Genomic DNA, 19,860 nt, shown 5'->3' with positions numbered 1-19,860 from the left:
ACATTCTTCTTTCTTGGTTCTACTACCTCTCTGGATGCTTTAGTTCTCCTTTACTGCCCTCTCATTCTTGTCCTGCCATTAACTAAATACACCTGGCCTGGGCCCGCTTCCCTCCCTACACCTTCTCAGTGATCTCTTTACTTCCCGTAGGTTTAGTTATCACCTCTATACTTTTTACATACATTACTTTTTACATAAGGTCTATATATTGAGGCCTAGTGTGTCTTTCTGAACTCCACTTTGACCTCTCCAGCTGCTTAGTAAACATCCATCTCATGTCCCATTGACGTCTCATACTCCATAAACCCCAAACAGAACTTATCGTCTTATCCCTCAAACCTGTTTTCTCTTTCTAACTTCCCAGTTCATGTTGAGGGTGCCACCATCCTTCCCATCATCCACATTAAGAATTCAACATCAGCCTCAGTTCTTCACTCTCATCCCTGCTCCCCACCACATCCTGTTGTTCTGTCACCACCACATCTCTCACATCTAAGTCCTTAACAGTTATAGTCACCGTGATGCAGGCTGTCAGCACCTCTCCCCTGGACTGTTGGAATAGCCTTCCTTCTAGATTCGAGTCTCTCCTCTTAATTCATCTTGCACACAGTTGCCAGAGTGATATTTTTTATTAGTTTATTTTTAGTTTTCAACAATCACTTCCATAAGCTTTTGAGTTTTAAATTTTCTCCTCCTTCCTCTTCACCTCCCTCCCCAAGAAGGCATGCAGTCTGATAGAGGCTCTACATCCACATTAGAGTGACATTTATAACGCATGCATCTGACCATGTCACTTCCCTGCTCACAAAGTTCCAATGGCTCCTTCTTGTCTCTAGGATAAAATACAAACTCTTTTGTTTGACGTTTAAAGCTCTTCACAGTCTGTCTCCAGCCTGCCTTTCCATACTTATTTCTAGATTGGGCCCCCAGATTTGAGCTGTTCTTCCTCCTCATCTCTGCTTTTGTGAAGCCCTAGCACCACTACCTACAGGAGGCTTCTTCTGATTGCCTCCCAGCTGTTAGTGTCCCACTCCTGAAATTACTTTGTATTTATTCTATATATTTACTTGTATGTGTACAAGTGGTTTCCCCTCATAGAAAGTAGTTTCCACAAGGGCAAGAACAATTTTAGTTTTGTCTTTGTGGGTGCCCCCTCTACTCCTGCCGCAAGCCCCTAGCGCGGTACCTGATACACAGTACTTGCTCATTAAATATTTATTGATTGATTTTTGTCGTTGTAGAGAATTCCTGGTGTAGGAACTCCCTCCACAAACAGATTATAAAGGGTATGATTTAATAGATAAGTCATGGAGATTTGCTTGAAGCACATAAGGGTTAATGAGGGTCTCAATATTGGTAAGCATTAGAGGCAGATTTGAACCTAGCCCAGCAGTCTATCCACTGTGCTCTGCTGCTCCTCTCTCAGTATCTAAACATGCATGTATGTGGATACACACATGTATGTATGTCATTATGTAAACCTATGTACTGTGTCTAATTCTATTTATTAGTTTCCTATTATTCTTTTATGTTCCACATTATTTTAAAATGAAAAAGATTTTAAAATCTAAAGTAAAAACTACCCCAAAATAAAATTACTTTTTACATAAGTCATTGTATTGATTTTTTTTTTTTACTTTAGACCAGTCACACTAGATTAAAACATTTATTACCCCTATTAGGGAGGTTAGACCTAGATGTCTCTAAATAAACTTTGTACTACCTTCCATCTCTCTTCACTATTCCAGATTTATCGTAGGGAATCTCTCTCCCCACCTCATTAAAAAGAAAGGGAAAAATAATTTATCAAGATTATAGCAGGAAAAAATAAAGATCATAGCAGAATGGGCTTAGATAAAAATCACATGCTATATGTGTGAGGAAGGGGGCCCTTGGGGAAATAATAGGGTTATCAGTTCATTTTTAGTTGGCAAGATCTCCAGAACAGAGTGACCCCAGCCTCAGTGCCCTCTTATGTTTAGATCTCACCTTCTTACTTTATCCTTTCAGAGGGGTGTTGGCATCAAAAGTACTCCAGTGACAGTGGTCCTGCCAGATACCAAGGGAAAGTCTTACCTCTTCAATATCATGGACACACCAGGTGAGTGTGCCGGTTTCTGCTGGCACAACTAATAGATCATTGCTTCACCTTTTAACATCTCGACCACTTTTTGCTTTCCTTCATGCTCTCAATTGCAAGAGTAGACAAGTTCATGCTTGGGTGTCAGTCAATCAATAAACATTTATTAAATATCTAATACATACTAGGTACTGTGGATATAAAAGGAGGCAAAAGACAGTCCTGCCCTCAAAGAACTTACAGTCTAAATGGGGAAACAACATGCAAACAAATATATACAAAATAAGCTATATACAGGAGTCATGGGGAGAGACTTAAGGCAGGCAGATACTGCAGCAAGCTATTGCAGTAATCAAGGAATGAGGTGATTAGGGACTACACTAGAGTGGCTGCAGTGTCAGAGGAGAGAAGGGGGCATTTGAGAGATGATACAAAGGTGAAATTGATAAGCCTGGGTAACACTTTGGATAAGGGGGTCTGGTGAGATATAGTGAGGAATCCAGGATGACTCTTAGGTTAAGAGACTGAGAGACTGGAAGAATGGTGTTACCTGTACAGTAATAGGGAAGGTAGGGAGAGTTTATGGGTTCCATTTTGGACATAATGTGTTAAAGATGTCTAATGGACGTTCAGTTCAATATGTCTAAAAGGCAGTTAGCTATGTGACATTGGAGGTCAGCAGAAAATATTGGGGCAAGATAAGTAGATTTGAGAATCATCAAGCTAGAGATGGTAATTAAATCCATAGGAGCTGATGAGATGACCAAGTGAAGTAGTATAGAGGGAGAAGAGAAGAGGGCCTAGACAGAATCCTGAGGGACCTGTGGTTTGGGGCGGGGGAGGTGATCTGGAGGAGGATCCAACAAAAGAGACAGAAAAAACAGAGAAAGAAGTCAGATAGAAGGAAAATCAGGAGAAACTGGCATTCTGAAAATCTGGAGAGAGGAGGGTATCAAGGAGTAGAGAGTGATCAACAGTGTCAAAGGCTGCAAAGAGGTCAGAGAGAATGAGCATTGAGAATTGAGAATTGGCAACTAAGAGATCATTAATAACTTTGGAGAGAGCAGTTTCGGTGGACATCCATCATGCTTTAAATCCTTCCTGTCTAGGAAGGAATAGTGAATATGTTAAGTAATATGTAATAACAAAAGTGTTATGAAGATATAACACGTATTATATAGTCAATATATATTTGTAATATTATGTTACTATTTTATATTACATATTGTTACATATATTATATGTAATAATAAAGTGCCTTTTAAACATCTCCTTTGGCTGACCAGTTCCAGGCATCCCATGGCCCCCTTGTTTCTGTTCCAGTGCCATATCATTGAAGGAAACCATGACTTCCCAAGTAGGTTTTCCCTCTCGATCTAGGGCAGGAGTGGGGAACCTGCGGCCCTGAGGCCCCATGTGGTCCTCCAGGTCCTCAAGTCCGGCCCTTAGACTGAATCCAAACTTCATAGGACAAATTCCCTTAATAGAAGGATTTGTTCTGTAAAACTTGTACTCAGTCAAAAGGCCACACCCAAGGAGACCTAGAAGGCCACATGTTGCCTCAAGGCTGCAGGTTCCACACTCTGATTTAGGGTATCCCTAGATCAGAATTGTAACCCAGCCTTCCCCTACTTTTTAATTCTACCTCTCCTCCCCAGAACACTGGTGCTGTTGTACTGCTCACGACCCCTTCCTGCCCCTATCTTTCTCCTGAATTCTGAACTGTCTCTTGATACCTCCTGGGCCAAGAAAATGTGTTTGTTACAGAAAAATAGGCTGTCAGAACTTAGAGATAATCTAGTCCAATTCCCAAATGAGGCAGACAAGGCCCAGGGAGGCAGTGACTTTCCCAAGGTCAAACAGTAATTAGTGGAAGAGCAAGGCATAGAGTTCATGCTGTCCTCTATCCCCTTTTCAAAGGGTTTTTTCTCTGCTTTCTAGAGCCACTACCTGCTACTTGAATAAATTTATTTGTATTAATCTGTTAGTGGGTGCAGATGTGTGTCCCATCTTACCTAACAAGGGCTTTTGTAGAAGAGGATTAACTCAGTTTGTCTTATCAATGGGAATTTCAGAATTGTGGGAGACTTTGGGTTGGGGGAAGGTAAGGAGGTGTTATAGGTCTGGAGGTTGCCTATAGTTGCAGTAACTGTGCTGAAGGAAGAGAGCCAGGGACTTTCATTTGAGCCATTGCAGGCAGGTAAGAGTACCAGTGCATTAAGCTGTACCCACAGACTGCCCTTTCTGCATGTTTGTTTTTTTCAGGACATGTGAATTTTTCTGATGAAGTAACAGCTGGCTTGCGCATCTCCGATGGGGTAGTGCTTTTCATTGACGCAGCTGAGGGGGTGAGCGTTTGTTTTTGTGAGATCTTGGACAGTATTTTCTTAACCCCCTTCCTTGTAATTGCTGCAAATAATTCCCAGAGCAAAAGAATGAGAAGGATTCAGAGGTTTTGGTGATTAATTTAAGGTAGTTGTGTGATTAAGTTTAGTTTTGCTCTGATTTAAGGACAGTGAATCAAATTCAGCATCCATTCTTAAAAGGGGTGTAATCACTCCTTTCCCTTGGTAGAGCTGATCAGTGGAATTCAACATGATTTAGGAAATGAGGAGATAACATTGTAATCTGGAGGGAGGGGGCAGGTATAAATGTATTTTAAATATTTGCTCTAAATTAATGATTTTATTGAGTTAGTGGTAGGAGTTAGAAAGCTCAGCTGAGAAAGAATATGATGGTTGGGTGGACAAATTCAAGGTTTCCACAGGCCCTTGCCGGGTAGTCAGAAAGCCACACCAATATTTAGTTTCCTCACTTGTGTGCCATTGGTGAGGTGGCCAGTAGGGGGAGCTACTAGTTCTTAGCCAGATAATCCTGCTTCTTTAAGTGGTAATAACAACAACAAAAACTAGCATTTTTATAATGCTTTAAGTTTGCATAGTTCTTTACAAATAGTGCTTCCTTTTGGCTAATCACAGGTCTTGGCTGACCAATTCCAAGAATAAGTAAGGGAGCTTATCTGCTGTCCCAACCCTCTTTCCTGCTTTGCCCATGTTAAAAGATAAGGCCCTTTGCAACCTTGCTGTGGGGCTTTCATGGCTTCTCCTCCATTCTCTGAGTCTGGTGTTCCTTAGGTGATGCTGAATACTGAGCGGCTGATCAAGCACGCAGTGCAGGAGAGGCTTGCCGTCACTGTGTGCATCAACAAGATTGACCGGCTGATTCTAGAGCTAAAACTTCCCCCGACAGATGCCTATTACAAGCTGCGTCACATTGTGGATGAAGTCAATGGATTAATCAGGTATGGGGGAGACCATGTGGAGTGTGCTTCCCTTCTTTAGTGCTATTGAGTTTTTTAGAGATTGTAACCCTGAGGGCTTGAGGTTGTGGTGTGGAAGGCCTGGATGGAGGTGAATTGTTGTGATGTCAAGGAATAGAGTTTCCTAGGGTCAGAACCCTAGAGCTGGAAGGGACCTCACAGGAAGAAGAGTCCCAAGGTGATGAAATGACTGCCCACGGCAGTTGCCCACGGCAACACAGGTAGTAGGAAGCATCAGGATAATTTGACCTAGGTAAAAGGAGGCCAGAGATTGATGGGATTTAATAACTGAGTGAGTGTGTTTGACATAGACAGAAATGTTGCTGCTGACCCACCATTGACAAGGTGTGTGCTCTGAGATTTTTTTTCTAGTGAGATCAGGGCTAGGGATATAGGCTGTGGCCATGAAAGGATTGAACCATAAACTTGGTCTCATTGTCATTGCTAATCAACCAAATGACCTAACTAGCCTCAGACCTTCAGGAAAAGGATTATTAAATAAGTGGCAGCAAGTAGCTGTCCCTCGTTTTCACTCTAAACGGACTAACTCAAACTGGACAGGTTCAGAAAGAATTTCCCAGCAAAGCATTGGAAAGCCTGTGATGTATTGCATAGTGTAGAGAGTCAGCATCCTACACAGTTGGAGTCAGGAAAGACTGGGATTGGAGTATGCCTTTGGCACTTAATAGATGTGTGATCCTGGGCAAGTCATTTAACTTTCTGAGCTGCTTTCTAATCTGTAAAATGGGGATGGTAATAATAGCACCTAACTCACAGCATTGTTGTGAGCCTTAGATGAAATCATGTGTGTAAAGGACTTTTGCAAACCTGAAAGGGCTGTGGAAATGTCAGCTGCTTGCACAAGCTGCATGAAAGCTTTATGAAGCTGCAGCTGCAGCTGCTGCTACTAATATTACTGTCAGTCCTACCATCTGCCACGGTCAGTGGGGTAGGTGCAACGTTGTGTGAAAACAGAGAAATAGACTGAATGATCTTTTGGGGTCTCTGCCAGCCCTAGGATTCCATAAGACAGCCATCTAGATCTATCTGTAAAGATACTTTTTCCCTTAAAGAGTTATTCCACTGTAGGGAATTGAGAGCAGTGTCTGAGCAGCACGCAAAACCACTTTTAGGAGTCTTTTGGATTCTTAGCCCCCAAGATGATTTTTTGCAACTCTTTTGTAGTTTCTGTTGCTTTATAACATAGTTTGTCTGTTCCTCTTTAGTTGTCCTGCCTTGTAGCTGTAAAATCTTTTCTAATCCAACAAGCATTTATTAAGTCAAGTACTTACTCTGTGCCATGCACTGGGATTACAAAGACAAAACATGAGCAGTCCCTGCCCCTGAGGAGTTGTGTTCTCCGTGGCAGAGGCGAAGGCCGATGGATGTTGGGGGATTACAGCACATTAACTGATTACTGAGTGCACGGTTATTCGGGGAGGGGTTGAACACCCACAACTAAGGGCACCAGGAGGGGAATCTGGGAGGAGGTGATACGTGCTGAGCTTTGGATGTGAGGAGGAGGCAGCTCCTGATTCCAGTACAGGAGATGGAAAGCCCGGGGCGAGGCCCAGAGGATGGCCAAGTGCTGAGCTCAGGAGCCCATGTGGGCCACTTTGGCTGTGATGAGGAACGTGGGGAAAGGAGAAGAAGCAAAGGCAAACGGGGCCAGATTGAGAAGGACTTTCAGTTTGTGTTTTATCCTAGAGGCCGAAGGGCACTGTTCACAGTTCTGGGGCCGAGGAGGGACATGGTCACACTTGTGCTTTAGGAAAGTGATTCTGCCAGCTGTGTGAGAGATGGGTGGGAGAGGAGGAATTAAGAGGCAGCATGTCTTAGGTTTGCCACAGTCTGGGTGCTAAATGCTCCCTCAGGAGGCTTTTTCTACAGGAATTCATTCAGCACATTGACTCAGTGTCTACTGTGTATGGCATCCTGTTGGTGGGGAACTAAGAAGTTTAGATAACCATTGTTCATGTTCTCATGGAGCTTAAAGTCTAATGGGATTTTGTATACCCACAACCAACTTTCATAATCCATGAGAAGTACTTCTGAGGGGTTCAAAATGCTTGTGCCAAGCCAAGATGCTAAGAGGCTAAGGTCTTTACCCGTAAGGGAATGCACAGGATGGGGGTGAGAAGAGGTTGGCTACAACAGCGTGGGAGTAGAGGGCAGTGGTATCACCATGGGTAAGCCACTTTTTCTCTTTTAGCCTCGTCTTCCTCATCTTTAAGAAGAGGATAATGGTGCCTGAAGAACGTGCCTCACAGGCGTGTTTTGTGGATCAAAATGAGATCCGGCAGTCAACAAACATTTGTTAAGCACTTAATATGTGCCAGGCCCCTTGCTTATTTTTGGAGATATAAAAAAAAAGTCCCTGCCCTCAAGGAATTTGCATTTCAATGGTGGAGATAATCTGTACATATATAAGAATTTGTAAGATATATATCGAATAGTTGGAAGGTAGCCTTAGACAGGAAGGCTAGTCTAGCAGCTGAGGGAACCCAGAAAGGCCTCCTACAGAAGATGGCGCTTGTGCTGGGTCTCCAAGGAAGCCAGGGATTCTCTGAAAACATTCCAGGCGTGAGAATATCAAGACCAGAGATAGAACATCCTGTATGAGGAACAGCAGATAGGCTAATGTGGCTGGATTACAGAGCAAGTGAATGGGGAGTAATGGAGAAGACTGGAAAGATTACAAGAGCTTGAAATGTCAGATGGAAAAGTTCAATTCTAGAGGTAAGTGGGAACCACTGGAATTTACTGAGTAGGGCTTGGTGACGTGGTCAGGCTTGTGCTTTAGGAAATCACTTTAGCAGCTGTGTGGAGGTTGATTTAGAGTAGGGGAAAAGCTAAGGCAGAGAAGACCGATTTAGGAGACCATTGTCTAGGTGAGAGGTGATAAGGACCTGAACTAAGGTGGTCACTGAGAGAAAGAGAACAGGTCAGATGCAAGAGATGTTGTGGAGAAAAAAAACAAGATTTGGCAATGAATTAGCTATTTGGGGTAGAAGAGAGTAAGGCGTCAGGGATGGTACTGAGGTTGTGAACCTGCGTCACCAGAAGAATGGCGGTGCCCTCAGCTGCATGAGGAGGTTCAGAAGAGAGCAGGTTCTAGTATAAAGTCCAATACGCAGTTGATGATGATGAACTGGAGCTCAGGAGGGAAACTAAAGCCAAATATGTAGATCAAGGAGTCATCTGCATAGAGATGATAATTGAAGCGATGGAAACTGATAGGATCACCAAGTAAGAGAGTATATAGAGAGAAAAGAGGTGGGTGCATTCAGAGCCTTGAGGTTTACCCCCATTTAGGGGACATGGTATGGAAGATGAACCAGCAAAGGAAATTGAGAAGTAGCAGTCACACAGGTAGGAAGAGAACAAAGTGAGCAATGTCATGAAAACCCAGAGAGGAGAGGAGAAAGTGGTCAGCAGTGTCAGATATTGCAGAGAGCTCACAAGGGAGAATTCAGGAGAAACCATTAGATTTGGCAATTTAAAAGTTATTGGTAAATGTGGAGAGCAAATTTTCAGTTAAGTGATGAAGTCAGAAGTCAGATTGCAGAGGGTTCAGAGGAGAGTGAGAGAAAAGGCAGCATAGATGCTGCCAGTTGACTTTTTCCAGGAAGATTAGCTGAGAAAAGGAGAGAGATAGGGGAGAACTAGTGGGGAGGGCAGCATCTGGTGAAGGTTTTTTTAAGGATAAGGAGACTTGAGCATGATTGCAAACAATAGGAAAGGAATCATTAGATATGGAGAGATTAAAAATTAGAGTAGGGATGATAGAGCAATGTATTTGGAGATAGGATAGAGGGATATGGAGAGGGCTTGTCCTTGGCAAAAAGGATCACCTCTTCATCAGAGACACCAGTGATCAGTTGGGGATGATGTCAGCGGGATGTGTGACGAGGAAAAAGGGAGAAGAGGGAGCTTTCTGCTAATCACCTTGGTGTTTTGAGAAGTATAAGGTAAGATTCTCCGCTAAAAAGGTGGGGGAAGGGCTTGTTGTGGGGGATTTGAGGAGAGAAGAGAAGGTTTGGAACAGCCACTGTAGTCAGTGGGATAGAGAATCAATTAAGTAGGAATATGAGGATTGCTTTGTTATAGTGACTGCACAATTGACATAATGGATATAAAGTGCAAAACTGATAAAAATCATTCTGAGGTAAGACTGGGAAAATAGAGTGGCACCAGATGAGAGGGTCTTGAATGCCAGGCTAATAAAGAGTTTAAAGTTTACTTAGTATGGAAGAGGGAACAGAGATGTATATTCTAGAGAGATTTGTCTGGCAGCGTTGTAAAGGACAGGTTGGTGTGCAGAGAGAAGGCAAGCTTAAAACCCTGGGAGGATGAAACTTCAGGAATAGAACAGCAGTGAGAATCTGTGTTAGGACAGTGGCAAGGGGATGCAAAAAGAATTAATAGTCAGACTATTAGGACTTGGTGTCTGATGGAGTTGGCAAGAGACTGGGAAAGTCCTTAGATAAAGCTGTACTTTGCTCAAGTACAGTGCTCAGTAGGCAGAGGGGCCATCTCCGGTCATTCTGCTCTATATCTTGCCACTGGACCCAGATGGCTCCAGAGGAGAAAGTGAGGCTTCTAACTTTTCATAGCTCTGCCTCACTTAAGTCCAATTCACTAGCAAGTCATGACATCACCTTCCTGATGGCATGGTACTCTTTGAGAACAAAGGACAAGCAATAACAATCAGTAGGCAGAACAGGGCAGGGGAGAAAGGAAGTTTTTGTCTTGACAGGAGGAAAATATAGCACCAAATGATTTTAAGTAATTTGGTGAGAGATTATGGTACAATGGGAATAATACTGAATTTTGGAGACAGAACCTAGATTCAAATCTCAGTCCTGCTACTTATTTGTATAATGTTGGACAGATCTATAAATTCCACTGAGCTTCGTTTTCCTCATCTTTAAATGAAGTTATTGGACTAGCTCTGCTCCAACCAACTCCAAGCTTTTTTCAAACTCTAAATCTATGACTCTACATCAGGACAGAGTGAGGAAAGCCTGACTCATAGTCCTAAGCTGAAACCATAGAAAAATAGATTCAAGGTAAAGACACTGCATTAAAACAATAAAACAAAATGGTACTGCATAGTAGGGAGAATTTTTCAGCAGATGATAAGCTACAAGGAAAACGTGTTTGCATATCTTAGCACAGTTGATTTGTTCTATACTGTAAAATCTTTGTCTTTGGCCTCTGGTTTGCCCATTGTCAGTCCCATGCAGTTAACTTTTTCCAAGATTATGTATAATATTACCAATTCTGGGAAGTCACCTTGTGAATGAGAGTTAGGAAACAGCTCCATCATATCACTCTCTTGGGCCAAGCTATTGGCAATGCTGAGCCTATTATGTAAGCACATTTAGGCGATTGGATTGTGTGATGATACTGTCCCGCACACAGCTATATGCCATGTGTCAATACTATCCCATCATCCAAGTGTCCGTCCCAGCTTGTCATTCTGTTTGTGGCCATCTCTGTTTCAGCATGTATTCCACCGATGAGAACCTGATCCTCTCTCCGCTTCTGGGCAATGTCTGTTTTTCCAGCTCCCAATACAGCATCTGTTTCACACTGGGCTCCTTTGCCAAGATCTATGCTGACACTTTTGGTAAGTTATCTGTCTTTTTTCCTTCAACAGAGTTTCTCATTCTGAGTGGATGGGATCATGGCATCCCACCAGAGTCCTCTGTGGGAGCTTTTTTCTGACTTTTACCATATTTTGAATACTCTTTTCCTTCTCCAGACCACTTCTTAGAATCAAGTGAATTATGAATATTAAAGAAGTATAAGTGATAGGAAAAAGATGAAGAAAAAGGTGAATTACCCTTTAGGATGAAAACTCCTGGCAGAGTGCATACCCTGAAGCCAGGAATGCCTTAAACCAACAAAGTGCTTTGGGGCACATTATTTAGATATGAAGCATCTATTATCATTGGCCTTCCTAGCAGTTCAGTTCAGTTTGCTTAGGGTCCTGAGAGGGCTGGGTAAAAGGACTCTGTATCAGATTTGCAATGGATGTGTGTAATTCTCTTTCTGGCTATGCTTAGTTGAACTTTGATGTTGGCTTCTTGGCTTCTCAAGAGCTCCTGCCTCAGCTCCCCAAATCGAGAGTCCCTGTAGCTTTCTTATCCAAGCCTCCTTGGTCCCTAAGCTGCTCAGTATTTATTCTCAATATTTATATATTTATTCTTGTGAAGAAATAAGAAAATAGTCTAAGTTTGAACCAACTTTCCCCTAGACCCTGTATAGACTAGTGGGGAGAGTCTGTTACAGACTGCTGGTCTGAACAATTGGTTTTATGCCAACTGTTCTTATTATTACACCTCAGTAAATACTCCTTTCTAAGAGCTGCAAAAAGAAAGACGAATGGGGACGTCAGACCTCATTGCAGAAGGGCCTTTCAGGCATAGACAGACTGATGTGGGAAGCAAATATCAGACTGAGACCTGCTAGTGTAGACAGTAAGACTCTATTACGGTGGTGGAGCATAGGTAACATGTGAAGCAGAATCATGGGGCTCTTTTCTGCAGCTGTAATGTAACTGTATGATAGTAACTCCTAGTTGGAAGTCTTTGAGATGCAGGAGAGACAAATTCCTATCTTCTGTCTCAGTGTTAGTGCAGGAAAGTGTCATCAGGGAAAGCACAGAAGAGGAATATACCAGCAGCATTTAGTTTTGTCACTGTCACTGTCCACGTTTGTAGCATTAGCTATGATCTATTCTACGCCCTGGGGATACAGAGAGAGAGGAGACATGGAAGACACAATCCCAACCCTCAGGGAATTTGGAGATGTATTAGGGAGAGAGGACATAAGCAGAAGGGATGAATAACAATTCAAACAGCAGAAACTAAGAGTCAAAGCATGGTATCAGCACTAATAACTCGTGAGTGGCCCAGAAGTTCAGAGGAGGGAGTAAGCCCCAGAGTTGGGTTTGGATTGGACTTGGAAGAAAGCTAAGGACTCAGATAAGTAGAGAATAGGGAGGGCATTGCAAGTGTGGAGAACAGGCATGGAACTAGAAATGTGCACGGCACAGGTAATGATGATTAGATCAGAGTAGCAGGAACAGAGAATTCTGTAGATGAGCAGTGGGGTCGCCATAGTCAAGGGTCAAATGCGGGCCTTAAGCATCAAGCTGAGGAGTTGGAACTTTATCCTGTAGGCCGTGGGAAGCCATGGAAGGTTTTTGAGTGGGGAACCTGCGTGTGCAAGTGGAGTTTGGAGCTGATTGGTATGGCATTTGTGGATATTATATATTGATTAACAAACATTAGTTAAGCTAACCACTATACTTGGCGTTAGGAATACAAGTACAAACAGAAAAGCTTACAGTCTATTGGAGAACGTGAAATAATCACGGATAAGTAAATACAGGATATGTTGAAATTGGCAGGAAGGGGGTAGGATTAACAGCTATGAGAATCAGACATACAGGTGTGGGGGGAAGAGGCTGGAGACTGGATAGCAAGCTAGTGCAGTGGTGCAGGTGTGAGAGAATAAGTGTGATGATTAGAGCGTTGTCTTTGGGGATGGAATGGTATTGGATGAAGAAGATGTAGCCTCTAAGGAGTATTCCAGGGGAAGGATCAACAAGACTTGGTGACTAGAACTAAATGGGGGTAGGAGGAGGGGAAGAATGATAAAGGATATTTATCTTGTGACTACAAAAACGATGGAATCTCTTACAAAAATAGATGGAGCTGGTTTGGGGGACAAGGGGATGGAAGAAGAATAATTATTTTGATTTTAGATATATTAAGTCTGAAGCGACCAGAAAGATGTCTGTGTAACATAAGGAGGTTCTAGAGATGCCAGTGTAACAGCAGAATCTCCCAGAGCCCCTGAATCTCAGCTTGTTGTTTGGCCCAGTGGGAGACTCAGCTGGATCGGGACTGAATCCAGTCTTAGAAAGGCTGAGTTGTTCAGTCTGTCTTGGTCAGGATCAGTGTTTATAGCCCAACCAGAAAAAAACTCTTTTTGGGGGGGGGGGGGGGGGGGGGGGGGAAGAGATGAAATGTCAGAGACTCCAGACTAGATTTGGTGTTTTTTCTTGGCCACTGTAAGGTCCTGTATGCACGCAGAGTCAGGGTGGAAGGACAGCAGAAATGAGGTGGTCCAGGCAGGCTGCAGCTGTAGGGTTGCTAAAACTGGCAGCAGCCCAGAGCTTCCCCATGGATCACAGAGAAACGAGGGGGAGGGATGGGGTATCAGTGAGAAAACCCTGTGCAATAAAGTCAGAAAAAGCGTCAGTCATCTTTTCCTTCACACACCACTAAACACTGAGACTAGAGAGTGTGAGGGAGACAGAGTTGTGTTTTGGTCTCATATGGTCTCAGTGACTTAGTTATATTTATTTTTATTCTCAGTTTAACAAATACCGCATAAAATGGGTATTTCTGTGTGCATAGTAGAACAGAAAAAGAAGATTATACATGAAGCCACTGATTTCCTTTATGCACAACTTGCTTTAATTTTTAAGTACATAATAAACCCAACTTCTAGCTTTCCAAACTGTCATGCTTTGTCTGCTTCTTTGTGGCCTCTCTGTTCTCTACATCTTTTAAAAAGAATCCTCAGCAGCCCTCTTTTCTCTTCTTTTGCTTTTTTTCTACTGCCCTTTTCTTATGTCCTATTACTGTCCCTTTACCCCCTAATGGAGGGGGAAAAAAAGAAAAACAATAAATATGTTGTTTAACATATTTTTAATAAATATGTGTAGTCAAGGAAAACAAATTCCCATGTTGACTGTGCCCAAAAATGTGTGTCTTATTCTGCCTCTTATTCACTGTCTTTGGAGCAGTTGCTTCTTTCTGTCTCTCTTTTCCACATGTACCCCTGCTCTAAATCTTTTTTATTGGTGCTCTTATTTAGGAGCTATTGGTGATAATTTAAAGGATTCAAACAATTACTCCCAAGCAGAAAGTGGATTATTGTTTTTGTCTTGTCGTATAGGTGACATCAATTACCAAGAATTTGCCAAGAGGCTGTGGGGTGACATTTACTTCAATCCTAAAACGTAAGTGACCTGAAGAATTTCCCTTTCCTCAGGGGGTGGTCTGCCTTCCCACTGAGACTCTCTCCCAGTCATTGAGGACATGGAGGAAGAGAGCTCATAAAGATTAAAGCCAAAGCATTCAATGGCATAAACTGCTCCTCTTCTCCTTCTTAAATGAGATTGGCTTCATTGGCTCTAACCAGGGAGATGATGTGTCTTTTTGTCAGCCGGCACTTGCTATGTGCTAGGCACTGTGCTAAGCACAAGGTAGCAGAAAGAAAGACAGTCCTTGTCCTCAAGAAACTTAGATTTCAACAGGGAAAACAGCACATAAAAGGAAAGTGAGAAACAGAGGGGGTCGGAGACAGGAGATGTGGATACACACCGAAAGGGCATGGTAGAGAAAGCCCAGAGAGTCAGGAACAAAGACATGGCCAGGCCAGTCTGGACTGAGCATCCTCCTATAAATGGAGGTTCTGAGAGCAACTAGCCAGTCAGGAGGAGGACGCTGCCACTGTGTGAAGTCCAGAGATTGAGCTCCTAAGGTAAAGAGGTCCCAGGGCAGCCCCAGAAGCTAAATCCCTCAGGAATTCTCCTCTGACAGTGTTTACTTTCTTCTCTCATCTCCTGACTGGCTTCAAAACCCCTTGGATCATAGGTACTCTGTCCTCCAGAGGTATCCACAGCTCTCTTTTCTCTCACCCTTTAGGCGGAAGTTTACCAAAAAGGCCCCAACCAGCAGCTCCCAGCGGAGCTTTGTGGAGTTTGTCTTAGAGCCGCTTTATAAGATCTTAGCTCAGGTGAGTCGAGATGGATATGTCATTTTGTCCTCCCGCATTCTCACATCCCTTTCCTGCTCAGGTCTGCTCTGCTCCTCTGAGCTGAAGAAGCACAGCCATGTGAGTGGCTTCCTCCATCCCTAACTCCACCCTTCTGAGTGTTACCATTTATTAGGATCGTAATTGGTCTTTCTTTTGAGCAACTGTTGAGCACTGATGTGTGCTAGGTTCCATTGGATGGGAAGGAAAGATGGGATGGAGTACAAAGGAGCAGTCCTTTAGGGGAGGCCAATCCCCGTGGGATGCCTTGAGAATTCAATTCAGGCAATAGTAATTGACCACCAGCTATTTGTGCTGGGAAAATGTGTGCAAAATAAGAAAAGCATGTGACAATAGTTCCTGTCTTCAAGCAGCTTGTGATCCAATTGAAAACAGAATTACTTATCAACAGATGCTAAATAGCATAATTGAAACTCATTACTGGGGCTGAGGGAGCCCCAGAATGAAGTGGGGTGAAGTTAGACAAAGCTTTATAGAAAGCTTCAATAATATTTGCCGAATAGGTATTTTTTTCTCTTCTGGGGTATGTCACACTAGAATGAATGAATTAGTTCACAAACTTTTCAAAATAAGTGTTTATTAATGTTGTTTTTTGTGTCATTACTATTTCCTGACATATAAATGGGAATTATATAACCTTCTTTTCAGAAAACCATCTCTTATTGTAAAAAGATTAAAAAAGAGGGGGAAAAGTTCAGCAAAGCTAGTTGATTTCACAAAGGTCTGATGTTACATGCAGGTGTTCACACCCGTAGAATTGGTCGGTGGCGTTTTCTCATACTTCTTCTTTGGGGCCAAGCTTGGGCATTATAATTTTGCATGTGGTTTGCATTCAGTTTCACTAGTTTTGTTGTGGTTGTTCTTTCCATTAACATTGTTGTCATTATATACAAAATTGTTTTCCTGGTTTTGCTTACTTCATTTTGATTCAGTTCATTCAGATATTCCCATGCTTCTCTGGAGTCATCATTTTTTTACAGCATAGTAATATTCCATTGCATTCATGTACCACAGTGTGTTCAGTCATTCCCAAATCTTTGTACTATGGAAAGTATGAATTAGTACATTTCAGAATTTAGGTGCCAAAAAAAAGAATGCAGAGTGCCCTGAGCTCAGCTGAAGGAGAGGTCACTTCTAGCTGAAGGCATCAAGAAAGGCATCTTAGAAGAGGTGGCATTTGAGCTGGATGATGTCTCTGGCCTGAGTACAAAATCGAGTAGTGGATTTATTTAAGCAGCAGCAATAATGAGTGTGGCTCCCTATGGCCTTCCATTGTCTGAAAAGGGGTGCTCGGTAATCCTGAGGAGGCTTGCCTACCTGGAGATAAGAATAAGGAGGTAAAGGTCCAAGGAACTCGTGGGGGGGCCGGAACAGCCTCTTTGTACTCCTGGGAGAGGCTTGTCCCCTCCAGATAGCTCCCCATACGCCTGTGCCTCAGACCTCTCACCTGGGGCAAGTACTTTATCAGCTTTTGCTGATTGTACCACATTCAAACCATTTACTGTCAGAGATGAGTAGGCTGTCAGGAGGTAGAGATTGGGTGGGGGGAGGCACATTGTGGGATTCTAGCTATACGGAACACTGTGAATAAGAGTGCAGGGTTTGGTTGGAGCGCAAGACGTGAGAGGAGACATGCACAATAAAGCTGAGTTGGGGCCATGTTGTAGGAGAACTTTGAATGACCAGCCAGGAATGAAAGAAATTGATAGGCTCACCCTCCCTATACACCCTGAGAGCACTAGGGATGATTTAGATTCAGCCTTGCCCAGAGGAAGGGTGATATATGTCCAGCCCTGTGCTACATGTGGTCACTGCAAGTGACCTTTTTTGGTTTCTCACAGAGCTCTGATGCTCTAAATCACATGTGTCTGCCAAGAGGTGTGGGTGATTGCTTGGCCGAGATGAAATGCTGTTTTTAGACACAAGGTGGCAGCACTGAGAGCCCTCTGCCTTCTTGAGTGAAGACCAGCCATTGGGAGAGCTGGTTGGTTCTCTCCCAGTCAGTGACTTCCAAAGGGCCTCTCACCAGAGCAGGCCATAATTTTCCCAACATTGGTGTTTCTGTATCGGGGTGGGAACTAAAGTAAAATTCCTCTCTGTCCCTTCACTCGTCCTTGGTGGCAGCTCTAGCCCCAGGGACTCTTGCAATTGTCCTTTGGACCCTCCTCTTGGCCTTACTTCATACAGCAAAACAGTAGCACCCCTGGGCTCCTTGCCCATTTATTTTTCTGGGGTCACATCCTGGAGCCAGCTTCGACTGACTGTGTTAGTGACCTTATGTCGTGATAGGTTGTGGGAGATGTGGACACCAGCCTCCCAAGGACCCTGGATGAACTGGGCATCCATCTGACCAAAGAGGAGCTGAAGCTGAACATACGCCCTCTCCTTAGGCTGGTCTGCAAAAAGTTCTTTGGAGAGTTCACAGGTAATAAACAGTCGTGAGTGTCAAGAGATACTAGAGATCACCTACCCACCGTGGAAATGCTTGGGACCGTCTTTGAGAGCACATTCAGGGGCAGCACAGCCATATGCTTTTCTCATCTCTGTCCTTGATGGATGGCGTCAGGCCACAGGCCTTGAGATCACCAAGGAGCTGATTTGCATCTCAGGGGAGAGCAGTGATAAGTGTGACCCTCTTTAGAGGGCTCCATAGCCTGGTACAAGTTTTAGATGGACTGATTCAGAAACTCCCTGGACAGATATTGTTGGTTAGCAGTTGTACTAATTGTGCCCTGCAGGTACAAGATGCTCATTCTGGCCCAGCACATGGGACACGTAATAAAGATGGGAAATTTTCCTATTCTCATAGAGAACTGCTAACAGTTTATTAGAGAAACTAGAAAAAAAACACATTTTAAAGAGAAATAGAATACAGTGCTTCAAAGAGAGGAGTTGGATCAGGGATTATTCTGAAGGTTTAGATGAGGGAAGGGAGCATGGGATGTCTGGTTTAGTGTATAATCTGAATAAATAGCCTGGATCAGGAATCATGAAAGCTTCCTAGAGCTTTGGGTTGAACTTAAAAAATCTTTTGCTAGATAGTATTAGTAACCCCTCACCAGGATGACCTTGCCCCTGCACAGGCCAATGAATGACCCTGTTTGCTGGCCACTCCATACCCTCTCTGAATGGGTGGGCTTTCCTTAAGGGAGAGGGTATCATCATGGCATTCTCTTCCTCTCTCATCACAGGCTTTGTAGATATGTGTGTGCAGCATATACCTTCTCCAAAGGTGGGCGCCAAGCCCAAGATTGAGCATACTTACACTGGCGGTGTAGACTCAGACCTTGGTGAGGCCATGAGCGACTGTGATCCTGACGTAAGGAGACCTGCTGTGTGGCCAATGTCCTTGCTCCCCCACCCCGCCCTCTCACTGTGCTCCCTGCTTTTCCTCTGCCCTTTCCCCTCCTACTGCATTCTCCCCTCCTACTGGTCTTTCTGTCTTTTTCTGCCATTCCTCATCCTGAGTAGATTCATAACATGAAGGTATAGGTGGCTGAGCATCAGGATTCATATTTTTGGCAGAAAAAACCCCACCCATTCTTTTGTTCCCTGGTTCTTTTCTTCCAAAAAAAAGTGGAGAAATTATCTGCACTCAGTTCTCAGTCTTTCTGTTGACTGTGGACAGAGTAGTGTTGAGCTTTGCTTTCTCCCAAAAGAAAGCAGAGTTCTTATTGAGCAATGCCCAGAAAACTCATATCCCAGCCCCAGCAAGCTGGCATTGTATTCTCTTGCAGGGCATATATAAACACAGCTTTTCTTTGTCTCTGTACCAGGGGCCTCTGATGTGCCATACCACCAAGATGTACAGTACTGATGATGGGGTACAGTTTCATGCCTTTGGGCGAGTGCTGAGTGGCACCATCCATGCTGGGCAGCCAGTGAAGGTGCTTGGGGAAAACTATACTCTGGAAGATGAAGAGGATTCCCAGATCTGTACTGTGGGTCGGCTGTGGATTTCTGTTGCCAGGTACCACCAGGTGGCGCCAGCATCCATACTATTGCTTTCCAGGGTCTAAGGAGGAGTCTCTCTCTTGAAGGAAAATGGTGGCAGTCTATTTCTATATAATGTGATTAAGAAAACCTCTTGACTTGTATTATCTGATTCCCATGGTATAGATCCCTCTTCACTGGTCCTAAAGGCTTTGCTTTTGAGTTTTGGTTAAACCTCTCTATAGGAGGATTTCTGTTCTTTTCTGTAGCCCATCCCAAAGGTGTCAAACCTATAACATTCCTGAATGAGGCCTGAACCAGATTAAGATGGAATTGAGAAACATTTAATAAATCAAATAAAAATATAGTAATACATAAATAATGCTAACATGATTTTCTACATCATACAGCCCTTAAGGATGGGCCTTATATATGGTTACTGGCCCTGTTTCTGTTTGAATTTGACAGTCCTGGCCTAGCCTATAACCTTAAAAATCATCCTTTACTGCAAGCTCAGCTCCATTGTCTGTCATGTGGCAGAGATGTGACTGCTGTATACCTCCCCAGGGTAACCAAGCTCCCTGTCATCTTCTGATTTTGGTGGCTGCCCTGGGGAAATGAGAAGGCTTAAAGGCCACAAGAGGCCTGTGCCTTGATTGGAGTA

General features: G+C 43.5%; 1 protein-coding gene across 1 annotated transcript in view; it reads left to right on the top strand.

Moving 5' to 3' along the window:
* EFTUD2 (elongation factor Tu GTP binding domain containing 2) overlaps nucleotides 1–19,860 on the top strand; it is a 45,856-nt gene that overhangs the window by 18,819 nt on the left and 7,177 nt on the right. Inside the window, exons 8-16 of the mRNA XM_027872835.1 lie at nucleotides 2,011–2,101; nucleotides 4,346–4,428; nucleotides 5,215–5,381; nucleotides 10,910–11,034; nucleotides 14,382–14,445; nucleotides 15,134–15,224; nucleotides 17,553–17,688; nucleotides 18,455–18,582; nucleotides 19,040–19,233. Coding sequence (XP_027728636.1) covers nucleotides 2,011–2,101; nucleotides 4,346–4,428; nucleotides 5,215–5,381; nucleotides 10,910–11,034; nucleotides 14,382–14,445; nucleotides 15,134–15,224; nucleotides 17,553–17,688; nucleotides 18,455–18,582; nucleotides 19,040–19,233 — 1,079 coding nt within the window. The remainder of the gene's footprint in view (nucleotides 1–2,010; nucleotides 2,102–4,345; nucleotides 4,429–5,214; nucleotides 5,382–10,909; nucleotides 11,035–14,381; nucleotides 14,446–15,133; nucleotides 15,225–17,552; nucleotides 17,689–18,454; nucleotides 18,583–19,039; nucleotides 19,234–19,860) is intronic.

The sequence above is a fragment of the Vombatus ursinus genome, unplaced genomic scaffold, assembly GCF_900497805.2.
Source record: "Vombatus ursinus unplaced genomic scaffold, bare-nosed wombat genome assembly UNPS02014801.1, whole genome shotgun sequence".
Taxonomy (NCBI): Eukaryota; Metazoa; Chordata; class Mammalia; order Diprotodontia; family Vombatidae; genus Vombatus; species Vombatus ursinus.
This window is presented reverse-complemented; position numbering and strand designations above follow the sequence as displayed.